The sequence below is a fragment of the Phyllopteryx taeniolatus genome, chromosome 15 (genome assembly GCF_024500385.1).
Source record: "Phyllopteryx taeniolatus isolate TA_2022b chromosome 15, UOR_Ptae_1.2, whole genome shotgun sequence".
Taxonomy (NCBI): Eukaryota; Metazoa; Chordata; class Actinopteri; order Syngnathiformes; family Syngnathidae; genus Phyllopteryx; species Phyllopteryx taeniolatus.
In genome coordinates this window covers 16,122,757-16,143,505 of record NC_084516.1, presented here as the reverse complement: position 1 = coordinate 16,143,505, position 20,749 = coordinate 16,122,757, and the positions used below count along the sequence as shown (strand labels likewise).

The 20,749-nt window shown below is 40.8% G+C and overlaps 1 protein-coding gene across 5 annotated transcripts in view; it reads left to right on the top strand.

The window, feature by feature from the left end:
- Positions 1–20,749, top strand: part of nup214 (nucleoporin 214) — a 47,795-nt gene that overhangs the window by 4,547 nt on the left and 22,499 nt on the right. For 2 of the 5 annotated variants that reach the window (XR_009792075.1, XM_061799383.1), the window contains exons 4-24: positions 899–1,097; positions 1,188–1,258; positions 1,331–1,394; positions 1,474–1,577; positions 4,984–5,093; positions 5,161–5,227; positions 5,339–5,462; positions 7,628–7,786; positions 7,877–8,258; positions 9,228–9,361; positions 9,448–9,521; positions 11,686–11,730; positions 12,326–12,421; positions 12,492–12,641; positions 12,713–12,871; positions 14,311–14,405; positions 14,484–14,657; positions 18,909–18,997; positions 19,066–19,149; positions 19,239–19,559; positions 20,498–20,665. Coding sequence is in view for 4 of the 5 variants with exons in the window: in XM_061799383.1 (XP_061655367.1) it covers positions 899–1,097; positions 1,188–1,258; positions 1,331–1,394; positions 1,474–1,577; positions 4,984–5,093; positions 5,161–5,227; positions 5,339–5,462; positions 7,628–7,786; positions 7,877–8,258; positions 9,228–9,361; positions 9,448–9,521; positions 11,686–11,730; positions 12,326–12,421; positions 12,492–12,641; positions 12,713–12,871; positions 14,311–14,405; positions 14,484–14,657; positions 18,909–18,997; positions 19,066–19,149; positions 19,239–19,559; positions 20,498–20,665 (2,869 nt within the window). In the remaining variant the exon portion in view is untranslated. Of the gene's footprint in view, positions 1–898; positions 1,098–1,187; positions 1,259–1,330; positions 1,395–1,473; positions 1,578–4,983; positions 5,094–5,160; positions 5,228–5,338; positions 5,463–5,939; positions 6,061–7,627; positions 7,787–7,876; positions 8,259–9,227; positions 9,362–9,447; positions 9,522–11,685; positions 11,731–12,325; positions 12,422–12,491; positions 12,642–12,712; positions 12,872–14,310; positions 14,406–14,483; positions 14,658–18,908; positions 18,998–19,065; positions 19,150–19,238; positions 19,560–20,497; positions 20,666–20,749 lie in introns of those variants that run through there. The other 3 variants (XM_061799384.1, XM_061799385.1, XM_061799386.1) reach the window with 3 other exon arrangements.

Sequence of the window (20,749 nt, the reverse complement as noted above, 5' to 3'; positions counted from 1 at the left end):
TATATGATTGCAATGCACTTCTGCTTCTGACGTTACACCAAGACATGGTGGTGTATTGATTTTGGTGATGAAAAAGGGATATTCCAAAGGCAATTAGTGACTTACCAATTGCTCTAAAACACTGATATTATTGAAAATGACTGTCATTTTCTTGAGCAAAAAATGTGTAAGAAGATCGTGTTAATGAAATATAGGCCATCTGGATGCTATAGTGGTCTTTTAATGAATCACTTTGTCTGACTTCTTACATAACTCATTGATACCGATCGACCAAACTCTGCAGGGTGGGGGGGATCTATCCTCCATTATTCACTGAAAAACACATTGAGTCACAGTTTTTTTTTTTTGTTTTTTTTTTTTTTTTTTTTTTGCTCAGGCCAAAGCATAAGAAGCCTAACCTGGGCACCATCTTAGGGAATCTCAATGACCTAGTGCACAGTAATAGAAAAGCTTGTTTTAGAATTTTCCTGCACACAATTGTGTGAAAATGCCAAAGATGAGTTTAATGACATCTCCCGCTTGGGTAAAAGTCCTAGGGGGTGCATATTTGGTTGGCCGTGCGTGATGTCACGTCAGTTTGTGCTAGGTGTTACTTAGGCTACTATGCTAGCTAATACTATTGGTGAGCCTCATATGAAGGTCGTTTGTGTTGAATAATTTAACAACTGAAGACAGTTGTTTATGCAAAATGAGTTTATGATTGTGTACATGCTCGATGCAGTGTTGATGCTTTAGATCCTCTGCTTCAAGTGCTTTGCTGCCACCTTGTGACATTTATATGCAATTGAAAACGCCTATTATTATTTGCAAATGTTTTTATATTCCTGGCAGAGTTTGGGCCATACATTGTCACTGTATGTATAGTGGTGGTTTGAACACCATTTTGTGCTATTTCCAGGCCCGACCGCAGAAGTTACCTTTCGCCTCGTGGCAGCCAACCGTGCCCCCAGAGACTCTGGTGCTGGACCTTAAGTGGAATCCCACTCAGGCGTCCATGTTGGCCGCTTGCCTGTCTGATGGCACCATGTCCATCATGGAGGTTGCTGACGACGTTAGAGTGCAGGCCGCTCTCCCCGCCTCCAGCGGCGTCACGTGCCGTAAGTGAGGCACCACTCATCGTGTTTAAACACGACATTGCTGCTGCTTAGTTTTGTTTTAATGGGCTTCTTTGTGATGTCATTCCCCAGTTTGCTGGAGCCCCAAAGGAAAACAGGTCGCTGTGGGGAAAATGAATGGCACCGTCAGCCAGTATACTCCAGTAAGTCAAATAGTGACATAAAAAAATAACACCTTTATAGCTAACTGACTTTCTGATTGGTTGAAAAAAAAGGCACTAGAGGAAAAGAAAGTGATCCCCTGTCCGCACTTTTACACCTCTGATAACCCCGTCAAAGGTATCTTATTTTATATAAACACGTGTCTTTCATGTATGTCATTTCAAAGAGTCTCATCACCTCTTTGTATTTGTCACAGTTCTTGATGTGTTGTGGTTGAGGACGTATTCATTTGCTGTGGTCTACGCTGCTGCCGATGGCTCCCCAGAAACTCCACCCGAGCTTGTGTTGATCACTATTCCCGTGAGTATGGGAATTATTATATACAGTAATGTATAAAGAGTGGGTGTGGGTGGGCTCGGACTCATTCTCTAAATCCTGATCCTGATACTCTTTCCGGTTTTATTGAACCTGGAAACCGAGGACGCTGGCATGTTTTGTCTGCTGCTTCTCCCTCCGGAAAAGTTATTCTTTTTAGTTTTAAGGGTGTATTCACACCAGGCAAATACTTTGGTCCGCTTGTTTGGTCTGGACCAAAAGCGGACTTTATTTTTTTCGTTTGGTGCATTCACATTTGTACATTCTGCAAGCGAACAATAATTTATAAACAAAGCCACGCTTGTGCCGATCGTTGCTCCCATTTGGACAGAAATGACGAGGGCGGGACAAAGCACAGACTTGGAAATGAGCGCTTCATTTGTTCAGCAAATTTGCATTGTTATTAAAGTTGCCAAAATAAAGGATGGAGTAACCTGACGTAGCGTCTGTCGTTCCTATGTTAAGCCTCCAGTTAATATAATACAGGCACCCTCAATAACAAAACAAAGAGCAGATAATTCAACAAAAGATTTGCGACGTCTGCTACAATGATTACCATGGCGACAACAGCAACAAAGATTGTGCTGATGTATTATGTTGCGTGGAAAAAAGAGCAAAAAGAGGAAAATAACGTGTGGGATCGTCACCGGGGGCTCGAGAGAGGATGTTTTGGGATGTCCATTCAAGGAGAGCTTGAGGTATGTTCACGTACTAATAACGTCTCGCAAGAAGCCGGAAACACAACAATATGTAGATAGCCATCTAGTACAAACACTAATGTACATAAACATGCCACGTTCTGTCGAATTATGCCCTGAAGATTTGGTAAACATTGGTTTGTACGTGTGAATAATGTTGACGACGGCAAACAAGGGAGATTTCTAGATGCGCTGTTGGTGGAATGTCATTCATATTGAACTAGACTGCAGATTAGGTATGACGTACAACATTCACTGGTATTGTAAGCTACGGGATATTGTTGGGTCGGATACATTATTAAATTAAAGTGAATAAAATTTGGTGGCATAACCCTAACTTGCAATAACTGCATCAAGCCTGCGACCCATTGACTTCACCAGGCTGTTACATTCTTCATTTGAAATGCTTTTCCAGGGCTTCACTGCGGTCTCTTTCAGTTCTTGTTTGTTTCTGGGGGTTTCTCCCTTCAGTCTCCTCTTCAGGAGGTACAATGCATGCTCTAGTGGGTTAAGGTCCAGTGATTGACTTGGCCAGTGTAAGACCTTCAAACTTTTCCCCCCGATGAAGTCCTTGTTGTGTTGGCAGTGTGTTTTGGGTCATTGTCTTGTTGCTTGATGAAGCTTCTCCCGATTAGTTTAGATGCATTTTTCTGTAAATTGCCGGACAAAATGGTTTTGTAGACTTCAGAATTCTTTCTGCTGCTACCTTCATGAGTTCCATCCTCAGTAAAGACTAGTGAGCCCGTTCCAAGCAGCCATGCAAGCCCAAGCCGTGACATTACGTCCACCATGCTTCACAGATGAGCTTTTGTGTTTTGGATCATAAGCAGATCCTTTTTCTCCGTACTTTGGCCTTTCTGTCATTTTGCTCGAGGTTAATCTTGGTCTCATACTGATGAGACCAAGATTAATCTCTGTACATCTTGGCAAAATCCAATTTGACCTTCCGATTCTTTTTGGTGATGAGTGGTTTTCATCTTGTAGTATGGCCTGTATGTTTCTTCTCTCGAAGTCTTCTTCAAACAGTGGATTGTGATACCTTCACCCCTGCCCTGTGGAGGTTTGCAGTGATGTCACTGACTGTTGTCTTTGGGTGTTTCTTCACAGCTCTCACAGTGTTTCGTCATCAACTACTGTTGATAGCCTTGGCCGACCTGTTCAATGTCTGTTATTTAGTACACCAGAAGTTTCTTTCGTTTTCAGGACATTACAAATTGTTGCATTGGCTATTGCACAAATATTGGGCGTTTGTGCAATAGCTCTGATCAATTTTCCCCCTTCTCTCAGCTTCAAAATGGTTTGCTTTTCTCTCAGACACCTCTCTGGTCTTCATGTTTGCTTGACAGCAAATGCAGTTTTCACAGGTGAAACCCAAAGCCAAAAACAAGCTCTGTGTAATGTTTTAGCAAGCAATCTAAAAGGCAACACCCTGAGCAACTAAACACAGCCATGTTCCAATACTTTTGCTCACTTGAAAAGTGGGTGGGTTCAAACAAAAGGTGCTCTTTCCTGAGTTGTTTAGATGTAAATACCATGAAATAAAAGATGGAATTCTGAACCTTTGTCTCATATTCCTATTTTGATCTGAAACCCAAATGTCTTCAGTATACAACCAAAACAAAGGAATTGACCTTGCCTACCTTTTGGAGGGGACTGTATATTTTTCAGGGCTAGGACTTGATTAAAAATGAATCTAATTAATTACAGGCTTTGTAATTAATTGATTGCATTTAATCGTATAACATATTTGTCCTAAAAAGCTGCAGGAAATGGATTTTAGTGGATGACTGGCTCAAATTGTTGACACAGACAAGAGTTTTTGTTAACTCTGGAAAAATGCATTTATTTTCAATACAAAACTAATATAAAATATGCCTGGCCAAAATTAAACAGCCCTAAAGTTAAATACCATTTTAGGACAGTACAATATTGTCTTGAAATGGTTTCTGCGTGGCAGTTGAAATGTTGGGATCACAGCGAGTTGAAGTGCTTCGACATTATGAAAACTCCTTTTTGCACAAATTGCACAAAACCACGCTGATCAAGGCTTCCATCGAGTAGTTTTTTTTATTTTTATGAAATTTGCCTCCCATCAGTCCAAGCAACGCTGTTTTCATCCAATTCCTCCATTTTAGTAGCCGAGCTCAGACGTGCATCCAGAAGTGCATCGGTGTAATCGGTGTACCAGGAAATCGTGCAATGACAAAGGTTCCACGTTGTTTGGAACACAAAATGCCAATAAAATGCTCTTTTTTTTTAAACAAATTAATTATTTTGTAATTAATTAATCACAATTAATGCATTAAAGTCCCAACTCTAATATTTTTACATTTCTACAATTTAATAGTTTTGTAAATAGAAGTTTTCATAAAACTAATTTGGCCTTGTATAATTTTATAATGGTTCAATATACAATATATTTGTTGAAATACATTCGAATTTATTTGTTTTTGTGTTGCTGTTTTTTTTATTGTATGCTAGCAGAATGACGAAAACTTAATGATGTGGCCATAAAAGCATCGCTAAGCAGACTTTTGCACAGTATTGTATGTATTCGTTTCATCAATTGGTACCAATTAGTTGAATATGTGTAAAAATATGTGCTGCTAAGAGACGACAACTTTTGGTGACAACATAAAAAATAAAAAAATGGCTGTGTCTTGACTGGCACAAAAGTTGTTTTATTTTTCCAGCAGAAAAAGGATGAAAAAGTGGAAACCAAGTACTTGAACTTCAGTGACACTGTGTACGGCTGCTGCACGGTGCGACAGCACCACTACTTCCTCAGTCACATAGAAGACTGGTAAGCATGACCCGAACATATGAATATGGAGTAGAATTCGGCCATTTTAAAATGTTATGTTACTCAGGAACGTTGTTTTGGCCGCGTCTGCAGCCTCCATCGAAGTCAGCGTCATAGCCAGACAAGATGACAAGGTGCCTCATAGAATTTGTATTCATCGTATGCCAGGAAATGCATGATACTCTTGTACAGCCGTGATGACTTTGGAGCAATGTTTTTCTTTCTTTCTTTATTTTTTTTTTTAGATCTGGGAGCTCTGGGTGCTGGAGGACGCTAGCAGGGCTGAGCTGCCTGTCTCTGAGACCAGCGAAGACACGCTGCCCCTTGGCTTAGCCATCGACTACACCAGCCAGCAGGAGATCCGCATCAGTAAGTGCTACCTGTCTGAGTTAATGGTCTCGGGTTATTAGTACTCCACTCCCCCTTTTTAGTCTTCGGTTGAAATCCCATTGGTTGGTTCTTTAAAGCAGAAGTCGGTAGAGTCTTGTATAAAGTACACTACAGTACTGTAAAAGTACAAGTATCTTAACAGAAAATAACTTGGATAAAAGTCAGATTCACTCCACTCCAACATGCAAACTCCACACAGGCGGGGCCGGAATTTGAACCCCGGTCCTCAGAACTGTGAGGTAGATGTGCTAACCAGTCGCCCACCGTGCCGCCCATTTCCCTTTATTTCAAGTATAATAAGTAAACCACTGCTATTAGTAAAATGATAATGCTCAGTCCTAGTTTTGAGAACAAAATACATGCACTACTACATGGGCTTCACTGGGAGAGAAGCAAAAACATACTTTCTTTTGTCTTCCAGGACAGCCAACAAAACAGGACATCTCAAATGCAGACAAAACAAAAATCAATTAAACCTAACAACATCACGATTCCACCAGATGGCGCCAAAGTAAAGCAGCGAGAGTTTCAGCAAATACGTGAACATGCGAATTCGTGATTGCCAAACCTCAAATAGGTGGGGATTCACAGTAATAAGTCACATCACAGCTGTGGCTAGTACATTTATTTCACTTGATAACATTTGTATTCGTTGTAAAAGTGTTAAAATAAGTTAACAACTGCTTCAAGTAATATGTAAAAACAAAACACTCAGTTTATAACTTATAATCATGAAGATGGGCAAACGTAATGGTCAAATTGGCTTTGCTTTCTTTTTTTTCCCTTTTTGTCATTTTAATTTGATCTTTTTTCTCTTTTGTCATTTTAGTTCAAATTTTTGTCTTCTCCTTTTTCTCTTTTGTCTTTTTTTCTTTTTTATTGTTTTAGATTCAAAATAGTCTCCTTTCATTTACTTTTTTCTTATTTTTTTTCCTTTTCTTTGACTTCACTCTTCCATGGCGTATTCTTGACACCCCTTGTGTCCGCACCTTCTTTTGTGGGTTCAAAAAGATGCAAAAAAGCAAAGCGACTGATGCTGGCTGAACTGAATTCTCAAGAGAGCAGGCGCTTGGTGGGCTTTAATATTGTGCCCGGCAAGCGCCTCAATAGCACCTCATGCTCAACACACCCTCTGTAACGAGTGCGGGCCAAAATCCATCAGGTTTCTTTGTCACTGCAGTGCTCGACGGAGTTCACGGAGAGAATAATAATCAGCGTCAGTCTCGACAGACATTCACGCACGCCATCTCGTCGCATCCCCCCCCCCCCCCCCGCCCCCCCCTCTCATCATCAAGAAAAGAACTCGCAATTTGTTGCAGCACTCTTGACACGATAAAAATCCAATGTGCGGCAGGAGAGAGAGACGTCACATTGAGAGACGGGGGGAGGTAAAGGAGGCACTTATTAAAAATGTCTCAGGTGAGCTTGAGGACCACAACAAACAACAAAGCGGCCCAGACACTCCTGCTGCAGAATGCAGATGAGCGCCTCTCTTGGTCATGCTCGCCATCTAGCTCTCAAATTATATGAAGGCATTTTGTGCATTTTTAACGCAATTTAAAACAGTTCGCAGGTATCTTAACATGTTCTTGTCAAAATACCTCAAGGATCAAGAATTATAGTACTATTTGCACACCCTATTTCTTGTCTTGCTGGGCCGGTTCTGTCTCATGCAAGTGAGCAACTGCACACTCCGCCCCATATACTGCTCAATGGCGAGCCTAGCTTTCATTACCTGACTACAATATAGCCCGGTGTGTGGAAAACAAAGCGAGTGATCAAAGACTAAAAACATTTGTCCTTGTGAAGGCAGCACTTTATACACTTCACCGTTGTTTATGTGCCACAAGGAGACATTGCCAAACACAAATACCCCACTGCGTAGGCAACTTAACCGACCAATCCAGTTATGTGCTGCTTTTCAGAAGCTAGTAAGCTCACGCTAAAGAAAACCACACAATCATCACAAGAATATTGTGCCAGAAGCATTATGGCTTGTCAGTATACACTTCAGCCGTATATTGATTCAGCAAATTCCAGTCTCTCAGGTTATTTCAGGCAGATGTTAGTGGGGTTTTCTTTCGTTAACATCCTCGAAGGATGCTTGGTTTCTTATTGTTTTGAATTGTCTTCCTTTCATCAAGGCGATGAAAAGACTTTGCCCCCGGCTCCCACTCTGCTCATGCTATCCACCGAGGGATTGCTTTGCCCATTTGCACTGCTGAACCTCAACCCCGGAATCAAGCAGCTAATCACACCCTGCGCCGCCCTGACAACGGAGGGCGAGAGATCCCCCAAGCCAGGTAGGAAAAGTCAAAATTATACTGCACAGATGTTAAAGAAGAAAATGTGAGTTGTACTGCATGTTATAACTATGACTTTGTCTTCAACAGGTTCTTTGGCAGTGCAGCCCCCCAAATCTGCTGCACCCCCCGCGTCTGCCTTCCCAAACCTCGCTGTTACTTCAGTGGCTGCCTCATCATCTGCTGCACCGCTCTTTGGCCTTGTTCTTACACCTCCCACATCATCATCATCAGGCTTCACTTTCTCCATCCCGCCCATCAGCGGCAACTTGGCCCCTCCCACCTTTTCCCTTGGCTCGTCCATGCCTATCGGCTCAGGTGTCCCTGGCTTCTCGTTCGCCGCTGCCAAGCCTCCCACCGAAACCCCCTCGGCGTTCTCGTTCAGCACGCTCTCAAATAAAGTCGCTGTCCCGACACCCCAGAACCTCGCCACTCCCTCCATTCCCGCAGTCAAACTCAATTTAAATGACAGGTAAAACATCCTTTGCTGGCTGTCAGTCACCTTTTGTACAGGGATCTCCCACAAAACGGCTGCATCAGAGACATAACTGAAGTATTTATTATTAGTAGTAGTATTTATAAGACACCTGTGCCTTTCACACAGAATCCAGGGAACTGTGTGTGCTTTCAGACAACGGCATGGCATCCCACAGTTTGATAATTAGATGACGCCAGCATCTGGTGTGACGTATTAAATGTACAGCGGATTTAAACAGACTACACACCCCGGTTCAAATGCCAAATTCAACCAAAGTAAATAATTTCAATAGGCAGGGTTAAAGGGGCTGTGTATACCTCTACAGTCCCAGATTGGACATTGTGTAGAAAATTGCTGTGGCTTTTATAATCATGTACCAGTTGACTTAGTGCCACCATTCTGTGGAGCAGCAACTCCTAAAAAAAAAAGACAAGCACATGCCTGCTTTATTTACAGTTGACATCCCACTTCTGTCACAGATCTACGCTTTTACCTTCGGAAAATTGCTTTTCGACTTCTTCTCCATTCCATGTCAAAGTCACACTGGAAAATTACAGCTTTTAAAATCAAGTGTCACCCCGCTTCGGTTACGGCTCTTATACTACCTCAGAAAGCGGACAATTTTCAGGCCGACTTCCTACCCTTCATTCCACGCCAGTGCTGTTCATACAGAACAGTGACACTTAAAAAAGACAAGAAAATGCTGGCTTTGACAGACAGTGGAAAAGGGGCTTGACATAAAAGATGCCATCCCTCTGTTATGGCTCTGTCCTACTGCCAAAGGCGGACTTATTGAGCGACTTTGCTATTCCGGTGGAAAAATGGCTACTTTTACAGGCAGTGTGAAAGAGGCTTTAGATTCTCTATTTTGAGTGAATATATGTTGTTCTAGAGATGGTAGCAGTTAAGAGTTAATAGTTGACAGTTGCACTCTTATTATAAACTGTGCCCATTTTTTCCAAGGTTTTCAGCAGTTGAAGCTCCAGCAGCCCTTCCACCCTCTTTCTCGTTCATGACATCTATGCCCAAAAGTGTTGTCTCTAACGGCAGTGTGCCTGCCCTTGCTGCTATCACCACCAAGCCAGCGACAGTGTCAAGTAAGCACAAATTTGAACTTTCAGTATCTCTTGTTCTTAATAGTTCATCTCAAGCCTGGGTTGTTACTTTCATTTCCTACCTCCAGTTCAAACCAGCACATCACCTGTAGGACTCCAAAAACCATCCCCAGCTCCCCAGGGCCGCATCCAAACCACACAGGTATTTTCTTTTAAAATTATGTTATTAATCATTGTTGTTTCTTCTGACAACATGTATTAATTTATTTGTGGATACCTTCTTCGACTATGGAAGGATATATGCATGCTGTACATAAGCATAATGTGGAATTTCCAAAATACAGTGGGGCAAAAAAGTATTTAGTCAGCCACCAATTGTGCAAGTTCTCCCACTTAAAAAGATGAGAGTGGCCTGTAATTTTCATCATAGGTATACCTCAACTATGAGAGACAAAATGAGGGGAAAAAATCCAGAAAATCACATTGTCCGTTTTTTTTTAAGAATTTATAGCAAATTATGGTGAAAAATAAGTATTTGGTTAACAACAAAAGTTCATCTCAATACTTTGTTATATACCCTTTGTTGGCAATGACAGAGGTCAAACGTTTTCTGTAAGTCTTCACAAGGTTTTCACATACTGTTGCTGGTATTTTGGCCCATTCCTCCATGGAGGTCTCCTCTCGAGAAGTGATGTTTTGGGGCTGTCACTGGGCAACACAGACTTTCAACTCCCTCCTAAGATTTTCTATGGGGTTGAGATCTGGAGACTGGCTAGACCACTATAGGACCTTGAAATGCTACTTACGAAGCCACTCCTTCGTTGCCTGAGCGGTGTGTTTGGGATCATTGTCATGCTGAAAGACCCAGCCACATTTCATCTTCAATGCCCTTGCTGATGGAAGGAGGTTTTCACTCAAAATCTCACGATACATGGCCTGATTCAATCTTTCCTTTACACGGATCAGTCGTCCGTTTGCAGAAAAACAGCCCCAAAGCATGATGTTTCCACCTCCATGCTTCACAGTGGGTATGGTGTTCTTTGGATGCAACTCAGCATTCTTTGTCCTCCAAACACGACTGTGTTGCGTTTTTACCAAAAGGTTCTATTTTGGTTTCATCTGACCATATTACATTCTTCCAATCCTCTTCTAGATCATCCAAATGCTCTCTAGCAAACTTCAGACAGGCCTGGACATGTACTGGCTTAAGCAGGGAGACACGTCTGGCACTGCAGGATTTGAGTCCATGGTGGCGTAGTTTTTTACTGATGGTTGCCTTTGTGACTTCGGTCCCAGCTCTCTGCAGGTCATTCACTAGGTCCCCCGTGTGGTTCTGGGATGTTTGCTCACTGTTCTTGTGATCATTTTGACCCCACAGGGTGAGATCTTGCGTGGAGCCCCAGATCAAGGGAGATTATCAGTGGTCTTGTATGTCTTCCATTTTCTAATTGCTCCCAAAGTTGATTTCTTCACACCAAGCTGCTTACCTATTGCAGATTCAGTCTTCCCAGCCTGGTGCAGGTCTACAATTTTGTTTCTGGTGTCATTTGACTGCTCTTTGGTCTTGGACATAGTGGAGTTTGGAGTGACTGTTTGACGTGGTGGACATGTCTTTTATACTGATGAGTTCAAACTGGTGCCATTAATACAGAGGACAGAGCAACTTCTTAAAGAAGAAGTTACAGGTCTGTGAGAGCCATAAATCTTGCTTGTTTGTGGTGAGCAAATACTTATTTTCCACCATAATTTGCTAATAAATTCTTAAAAATCAGACTGTGATTTTCTGGATTTTTTTTTTTTCTCATTTTGTCTCTCATAGGTGAGGTATACCTATGATGAAAATTACAGGCCTCTCATCTTTTTAACACAATTGGTGGCTGACTAAATACTTTTTTGACCCACTGTACAGTAGCTTAAATCCTATCTGGAAAAACTAAATATTTAATTGTAGTCACTTGTTGAATTAGATTTTAGTTGTATTTAATTCAGAAAATATATGAAGTGATCATTTAATTAAACACTACACACAGAAAGTTTGTGACATTTGGTTTCAGGTGAAATCTCATGATGACCATAAAATTCCCTATACAGGTAAACTTAATTTGAGCTTCTCTTCAATGCTGTTCTCTAGGAAGGAGCTGAATTTAAAATTCACAACAGGTGTTTCATCCATAAATGGACCAATACATTTCCTGGTTTAGTTAGAATGGGTATTTAACAGTCCTCTTCATGCTGCTCATATTTTGACATCATGAGACCAAGATGACACCAACAATAAATCAACAGTATCTCATAATTGTGAGGCTTCAAACTGCAAGCTGTCAGAGAGAAGTGACCACTGACTTTAGTGTGACCAACGTCATCAGCAGGTTGCAACAGAGGGACTGGAAGAGTCACAGAAAGGCATAGAGGTAGGTGTCTATGGTTTTTTTTTTTTTTTATTATTATTGGTCAAACAACTGTTGTGATCAGCTCCTTGTTAAAGAACAGCAAGTTGTGCAAAAAGCACAGAAACATTGAACAGTTGGACATGCGCATTCAACTGTTTCGAGAAGGTCAGGTTCATCTGTCAAGGTTAGTGCCTTTTAGATTCATCCAAAAATGTCACACGAAAGCCAAACAGCTTTGTGAGTAGTGTATGTAATACTAGTTGTCTGCTTATCAACTAACATTAGTATTATAAGTATGTTATAACACGTTTGTCCATTTTGCTCTATTTTGATGACATCACAAGACACATTTTCAGAAATAGGCAGATAATGATGATTCACTTTGTTGTTAAATTCCAGACTTGACGCTCGGGCAGGCACTCCAGGAACCTAACTGTTATATATAAGCTATTAAAAAGTCAATTTTTCACATGTCCCCTTTGACATACACTGGACCACTTAATGAAACTGCACGAAACACATGACAGAACGTTTTGCTGCTTTTTTCTTCAAATGTAGTTGTATTGCTTATCAGTGGCTTTAAATTGTAGCAAATACGGGACTTTTTGGCCTCCAGTTACAGGCAGCTGGAGTCGGAGTAAAGCCGGTGGAGAAGCAGCAGCCTCCGCCAAAGAAAGAATTTGATCCCATCATGACTGGAATACTGGAGGAGGTGAGACTGACTCTCTTACAACAGAACTTGTTAAGGATTTTAATTGGACGTCGTTTGACGCTCTCGTCAGATTTCACACTTCCAAAAGGAACTGGAGGATTTTAAGGCAAGGAGCTCGATGGCCGACTTTAAGGTTGGAACCAACGAGGAGATGAAGGAACTGAGAAAAGAGTCTGAGGATCTGAACATTTTCACCCTGGAGATTAAGGAAACCACAGAGGTAAGGTTTTTAGAAATGTGATGCACACATTTTAGTGAATGGTTAAATCTATAAAAAACTATCCTCTCCAGTCTCTGCACAGCGACATTGGTACACTGAAGACCACTCTACTGGAGGGTTTCGCCGGGGGAGAGGAAGCAAAGTCCCAGAGTGAGCTCAGCAGGGACCGAAATTACAGACAACTGCTGTACAAAAGACCCCTGGACCCGCGCAGTGAAGAACAGCTCAGGGTGAAAACACATGACCAAATTTGGAATCATTCCTTCCAGAGTCCGCAAGTGTCAAGTACAGGGCAGCTAACTAGTCTTAGCATGACACGCTAACATAGCAATTTGCATATTTACTTGGCGTCTTGTCAAACACCACAAACAAATGGGCTCAAGGGGTTAAATCAGTCATAAACTCATTGGCTTGAGTCCAATCTAGCCAGCTAAACATAACAGGCCAATTAATGTGTTGAGACATATAAATATAAAACCCAGTAGGTCAACTTTGGGGGTGCGTATTATACATGGGTGCGCATTATACACGAGAAATTGCGGTACATCTTGTACACGTACAAGAAGTACATTGCACAAAATAGAAACCGAAACGATTGTCCATACATATGTAATTCAGTCTATCGGCAATGTTATTTGTTTGTAAAATAGAATGCAGAGTTTTAAATTTGACGTTGGAGGTCTGATTAATCTGCTTCAATAGACTTGAGGGTTGTTTTGTTTGTTGTTCCCAGTGTTGAAAACAGAATTGGCAAAGGTGAATAATAATCTATAGAGACAGCTATTTTTGATGATGGAACGTTGAAATCTCATATACTGGTGCGTTGATTCAGGCTGTAACTGTGTCCATCATTACAAGGTTGATTATTAAAATGACAAATATTGAAGCCATAATTTATTCACGATTATGACTGTCGCATGGAAATGTTCTTGACAAAATGAAAAAAAATGTGGAAATTCGGACAAATTTGGACAAATTGCTCTGGAATTGAATTTTTGTTATGTTGGAGCTCTGCTACTCGTTATTCTGGCATTTAGCAAATAGAAATAATTTTGGTAATCCTAATTGACCTAAAAGGAAAAGGTTAGTCTGATTTTATGTCAGACAGTGAGGGAAAAAATAAGCCTGTGTGTCTTTTTATATAGTATATATGTAAACATCTGGTTTCAGCTCTCAAAATCCAAATGAAAGTTGGACAATATTGGCTCCCGCTAAGTCTTTCCAAACGGGCTTGTGAGCTAGGACGAGAAGCTAAAATTAGCTGTCTACATCCTTTCTCAGTGCCCCTTCTTGTCAAACAGCGCAAAAGATGGACCAAATGCACGACAACGTCATAGACCATCCAAATGAGTCCTTCGTTCACCAAAAAGTCAGCCAATATCGTTTCCAACTGAAAATCAGAAAGCAGCCTCGTTAGCTATAGGGAGAAACTAACGTAATAGCTCCTTCTAGTCAAACAGCACAAACAGATGGACGCAGATGATGGCCCTTAGTCACAGAAGATCCAAATCAAAGTCCTTTGTCCACAAAAGGTTGGTCGGGTCAATACTGGCTCCGGCTGAGAGTCCTCTCAAACTCGAAAAGATCAAGTAACAGTCTACTAGATGGACTTAAAATAGTGGTCAAAGAAGATCCAAATCAGTTCTTTGCCCATTTGCTTCCCATGTAGGAGATTCGCCGGCTCTACCAGTACGTCATGTTCGCCGTGGAGGACGTCAACGGTGTTCTGGATGTGGAATGGGAGAAACACTTGGAGAAGAAAAGGTATGCGCAAACCTCCCCTCATCATTTTGCAACTTGGCATTCGCATGAACCGTTGTTGATCACGTGGTGTGTTGGCAGGCACCTTGTGGTGCCTGGGCGTGAAGGTCTGTTCACCACGCTGGCCAACAACCTGTACATCATCAACCAGCAGAAGAACAGATTGGACCAGCTGGTCAACAAGCTCACCTCACTGCATCTCTACAATAAGACAGAAGCTCCCATGGCCAACAGCAACATGGCTAAGTCCGGAAGGTAGGTCAATCACAGCAAAAATAGTTACCACTGTCAATTTTTGTTGTTGTTTAATTAATTTTTTTTTTTTTCTTATGGTTGTAGTACAACAACTTTGTCCTCCATAAAATTACTACATTTTCTTCATAAAATGATATTTTTTGCTGCGGAGAACTCGTACTGTAAGTGATTTTAGGTGGATACGCTGGAACACCTCATCCACACACACTCTGATCAGAGTGTGTGGCCAGTCACAGGAGGAGAGTCAATATGTCTTTAATGTTGACACACAATTCCAATTCACTGAGCTTGGATAACTCACTCAGTCCGCCTTGTACTGTCTAGTATATTCTTGTGTTATATATTCCTCAAAAACTTTCGACAGGCTTCGATTTAAAAAATAACTCTGTAATAACTACAACTAATAATCCCGCGAACAGCGGCAAATGGAATGAACGTCTTTTTTTTTAGGACCCCTTAGCTGCCCAACAAAAGATAGCTGATGTAAAATAATGCCCAAAAGTGCCCTTTAGGTGCCCAACAAGGTGCCTGACGCAAAATATCCGAATTTTGCATCAAACAGTGCCTGTACAAAAAAGGCATTCATTTAATGTACAACAGATTTTCTTCTAATATTCTGACATTAGTCTTGTTGGGGGGAAGAAAATCCTCTTAAAATTGCTACCCTTTTCATCTTGGTATAACTATTTCTGTGCAAAATAAAACGGAAAATTCTCTGACTATTACACCTTTTGTTGTAATATAGCGTCTTGGTTCTTGTTAAATTGAACTTTTTCTTAAAAGTGTGAAATCAAAATCAAAATGTAATAAAATTGGGGGAATTGGGACTCACAAAATCACATTGTATTTTATCTAAATATTACAGCTCGGAATATTGGACCTTTTTATTATTGTAATGTTACAACTGCTTTTTTAAGTCAGGTTTCCATGTAAAGTTATGGATTTTTTTTAAGCATAAAATTATGATTTTCTTTTTTATATTGAAGTTATTACTTTATTCCTGTGATAATTTGACTTTGGTCTCAGAAATTATGTATGTATTCTCATAAAATGACACCTTTTTTCTTTTAAAATGACGACTTGATTCATGCAAAATTAGATTATATTTTCTCTGAATGTGACGGCTCATGTTCCTCATTTTATAATTGTAATATAACCATTTTGTTAAAATAAGTCGTTTCTGCGTGAAAGGATTTTTTTTAAATCAGTTTATATTTCTTCATCCTAGAATTATTTCAACTTTAGTCTCGTACATACACATCTCGTATTTATTACATAATTTATCCCTCTTAAATTTACAGCCTATTTCTTTTAAAATTAACTCTTTTTCACAAAAGAAACGTAGGAATTTTATAACTTTTACAATTGTGCAACTACGTTACAACTTTTACATTACACCTGAATTTGTATTGAAATTTTATGACTTAATTTGATTTTTACATACATGCAAATCAGTCGCCTTTCGGCGAAATTCGGAGCGGTACGGAAAGTATTCAGACCCCCTTAAATGTTTTATTCTTTGTTGTATTGCAGCCATTTGCTAAAATATGTTTTCTTTTTTTCCTCAATGTACACACAGCACCCCATATTGACAGAAAAAAATGGAATTGTTAAAATTTTTGCAGATTTATTAAAGAGGAAAAACTGAAATATCACACAGCCATATGTATTCAGACCCTTTGCTCAGTATTTAGAAGCACCCTTTTGAGCTAAGACAGCCATGAGTCTTTTTGGGAATGATGCAAGTTCTTCACACCTGGATTTGGGGATCCTCTGCCGTTCCTCCTTACAGATCCTCTCCAGTTCTGTCAGGTTGGATTTTCAGGTCTCTCCATTGGGTTTAAATCAGGGCTCTGGCTTGGTCATTCAAGAACAGTCACAGAGTTCGGAAGCCACTCCTTCGTTATTTTAGCTGTGTGCTTCAGGTCATTGTCTTGTTGGAAGGTGAACCTTCAGCCCAGTCTGAGGTCCTGGGCGCGCTGGAGAAGGTGTTCGTCCAGCATATCCCTGTACTTGGTCGCATTCATCTTTCCTTCGATTTCAACCACCTACAGCTGAAAAACACCCCCCACAGCATGATGCTGCCACCACCATGCTTCACTGTTAGTACTGTATTAGACAGGTGATGAGCAGTGCCTGGTTTTCTCCACACATACCGCTGAGAATTAAGGCCAAAAAGTTCTATCTTGGTCTCATCAGACCAGAGAATCTTATTTCTCACCAGCTTGGAGTCCTTCAGGTGTTTTTTTTTTTTAGCAAACTCCATGCAGGGTTTCATGTGTCTTGCACTGAGGAGAGGCTTCCGTCGGGCCACTCTGCCATAAAGGCCCGACTGGTGGAGGGCTGCAGTGATGGTTGACTTTCTAGAACTTTCTCCCATCTCCCGACTGCATCTCTGGAGCTCAGCCACAGTGATCTTTGGGTTCTTTTTTTTACCTCTCTCATCAAGGCTCTTCTCCCCCAATTGCTCGGTTTGGCCAGACGGCCAGCTCTAGGAAGGGTTCTGGTCGTCCCAAATGTCTTCCATTTGAGGTTTATGGAGGCCACTGTGCTCTTAGGAACCTTAAGTGCAGCAGAATTCTGTTTGTAACCTTGAACAGGTATGTGCCTTGCCACAATTCTGTCTCTGTCTGAGCTCTTCAGGCAGTTCCTTTGACCATGATTCTCATTTGCTCTGACATGCACTGTGAGCTGTAATGTCTTATATAGACAGATGTGTGGCTTTCGTAATCAAGTCCAATCAATATAGTCAAACACAGCTGGACTCCAATGAAGGGGTAGAACCATCACAGCAAAGGGTCTGAATACTTGTGATATTTCAGTTTTTCTTTTTGAATAAATCTATAAAAATGTCAACAATTCCGTTTTTTTTCTGTCAATATGGGGTGCTGTATGTACATTGAGGAAAAAAATGAACTTAAATGATTTTAGCAAATGGCTACAATATAACAATGAAAAACTTAAGGGGGTCTGAATACTTTCCGTACCCACTGTGTTTGTATATATGTGTGTATGTATATATGTGTATACGTATGTGTATGTATATGTGTGTATACGTATGTGTATGTATATGTGTGTATACGTATGTGTATGTATATATATGTATACGTGTATGTATACATGTATATGTATATATCTAATGAGGAAGACTCTTTAACGTTCTTTAAAATCCAAAATAACGGGGCTATCATTCTGATATTTTCAGAGGTTGAAGTGGGCATAGGAAGATACATCCATATACATTTTGGTAATGATCGCTTGCAGATTTGTGACATTAAAGCAACATTGAGCATTTTTTATATAAGGGTATAGGAAGACCGTTTAACGTTCCGTAAAATCCAAAATAATGGGGCAGTCATTCTGATATTTTTTAGAGGTTGAAATTAGCATAGGTAGAGATGTCCATATACATTTTGGTAACATTTACTTACAGTTTTGTGACATTAAAGCGACGAACTTGTAGGAAGACACTTAAATGTTCAGTAAAATCCAAAATAATTGCGTGATCTTTCTGATATTTTCAGAGATTAAAGTGAGCCTAGGTAGAAACGTCCATATACATTTTGGAAATGATTGCTTGGAGTTTGGTGATATTAATGCACTTCATGAGCCTTTTCTCTCTGTTTTGTATTGAGGAGTCTCCAAAACGTCTCCGCGGAAATCGAATATGACTTACTTAGTGTTCTATTTCAGCGCTACTACTTGGCAATATTGCTATTTTCCATCACGAAGATGTCTCCGCAACCCGCGGAGACTCAAGTCCCAGTGGGCCTGGAAGCGCGTTGCGTGGCAGCAGTCGCCCGTTAGTGTATGAATGTGTGGCTGAATGGCTGAATGTGAGGCTTTGTAAAGCGCTTTAGGCACTGTGATAGTGTAGAAAAAGCGCTATGTAAGTGCAGTCCATTTAGGTCGCCAACTAGTCTCGAGGCCAGCGAGAGAAGTCCTTTAGACATCACGGATGGTGTAGTGGTACATTCGCATTACTTCGGTGCAGGCAGCGTACGTTCGGTTTCCACTCAGTGACGGTTTGAATTTGAGAGAGAGTGGTGATCTGTCACTGTATGTGCCCTGCGACGGACTGGTGACCAGTCCAGTCTGTTGTCTGCATTTCGCCCAAAGTCAGCCGAGATAGGCACCAGCTCCCCATGGCCCTCAACAGGATTAGTGCTATAGAAAATGGGTGGATTTTTGTTAGCGTGTCTCCTTCAGCCTGTTGCCATAAATGCCTATTTTGTTATATTTTGATGACAGTATGGAAAGCGAGCTTGATAGTTTGAGGGATGCCCTGCTGAAGGCCCGGCTAGACACCGCCTCTCCTAAAGCCAAAAGCCCATCACCAGGTAAAAATGACTGCATATTTGTGTATATTACGGACAATGGAAGACCACAAAATGTGTTTCCCATCCAGTCAAGATATCGCCAGTTAAACAGTCCCAACTGCGTAACTTCCTCTCCAAGGGGCACATGCCTCCTGTTCGCTCAACTGCACCAGGTACTCATTCAGGCTAGAAAAATAATGGACTAAGCAACTTTATTGCTAAATCACACTTTGTCATCTAAATGTTCTTTTCTCTCGCCAAGCCAACCTGTCCCGCTCGGTCTTCCTGTCGCCCAAATACTACGAAGACCTGGATGACGTGAGCTCCACCTCGTCCCTTTCGCAGTCCATGGAGCCTCACCTGCCTCACTTGGAGGTTGAGGAGGAGGAAGAGGAGGAGCTGCAGCCCGAGTGCCTACCTATGGCCGCCGCCGCCGCCGCCCCTCCTTCGTACCCCCGACACCCCACTGTGGTGAGGACCCCCTCCATCCAGCCCGGCTTCGGAGCCATCCAGTCCACGCCCTTGAGCAAAATGCAGTCAGTGCCAGGCATGGGCTTTGGGCTGAGCCCTTTTGCCAGCCCTAGTAAGTCAAATATTATATTACAACTATATTCTTGTAAAAATAAAATCTTTTATTTCCTAGTTTAACTTCTAAAATTTCAACTTTTTTGTGATATTACGAAATAATTCTCACAACTTTTCTCTATTCCAACTATTTTTTGTAACACTGCACCTTACTCACAACCCAAATACAACTTTATCCCCTTAAAATTGCAGCCTTTTTACAGTAATTCAGATTATTATTGTGATGTTACAATGTAATTCTTGTAAAATATTTTTTTTATTGGAATATTACTATATTTTGTAATATTTTTAACTCATAAATTATGCCTTTTTCTAGTCGTATGATTTCGTTGTAAAAAACTTTTTTTTCCCCATGTAATCAATCAGTGCAACTTAATTTGCATAATATTACACCTGTCTTCTTCCTATATTTTTTCATTTGTAATGTTCTGACTTCAGTCTTGTGAAATTATGAGTCTCGTAAAATAATTTTCTGGCAATAAGACATTTTCTTGTACATTTCAACTTAATTGACTTAAATTTCACTTTTCATGTCACTTCACAGCTTTACTCTTGTAAAATTATCAAAACTACTGTACTCGTTTTCTCAGAATCTTACAACTACGTTGTAATTAAAAACAAAGTTCTCTCATCTCAATTATATAATTACTGCTTTATTCTTGCAATATGGCTTGTGAGAATATGGGTTTTAAATAACTATTTTCTTGTACTATCCATTTTTTTCGTTTTCTCATATTACGATTTTGCTCTTGTAAAACTGCTACCCTTTTCAAAAATAATTTTTTTTCTCATATAATTCAGACTTTCTATTAGTATTTACCTTACCCCATTCTCATAACTACAGTTTTCTTCTTCTTCTGACTTCTCTTGGTGTTACGATAGTTCTTTTCTTCACGTTTGATTTCAAACATGCTAATTATGTGACTGTCATTTCAGTTCCCACCAATAAGATCAACCTGAGTGGCGCTGAGAGCACAGCCCTTGCCACCAAGACAGTCAAGCATGGTGCACCGCCTGCCGAGAGGACCGTGCCCGTTACCATCCCAGCCCAGCAGGCCGCTGCCACGGCTGCCCTCCGTAGGCTGATGGCAAATCAGAAGATGGGTAAGGCTAGCATGTAAAATGCTCCTAAAAAGGTGCTTAATGTGCTTTTTGTTTACAGTTCAAACCTGTTCCAAGGTGTCTAAA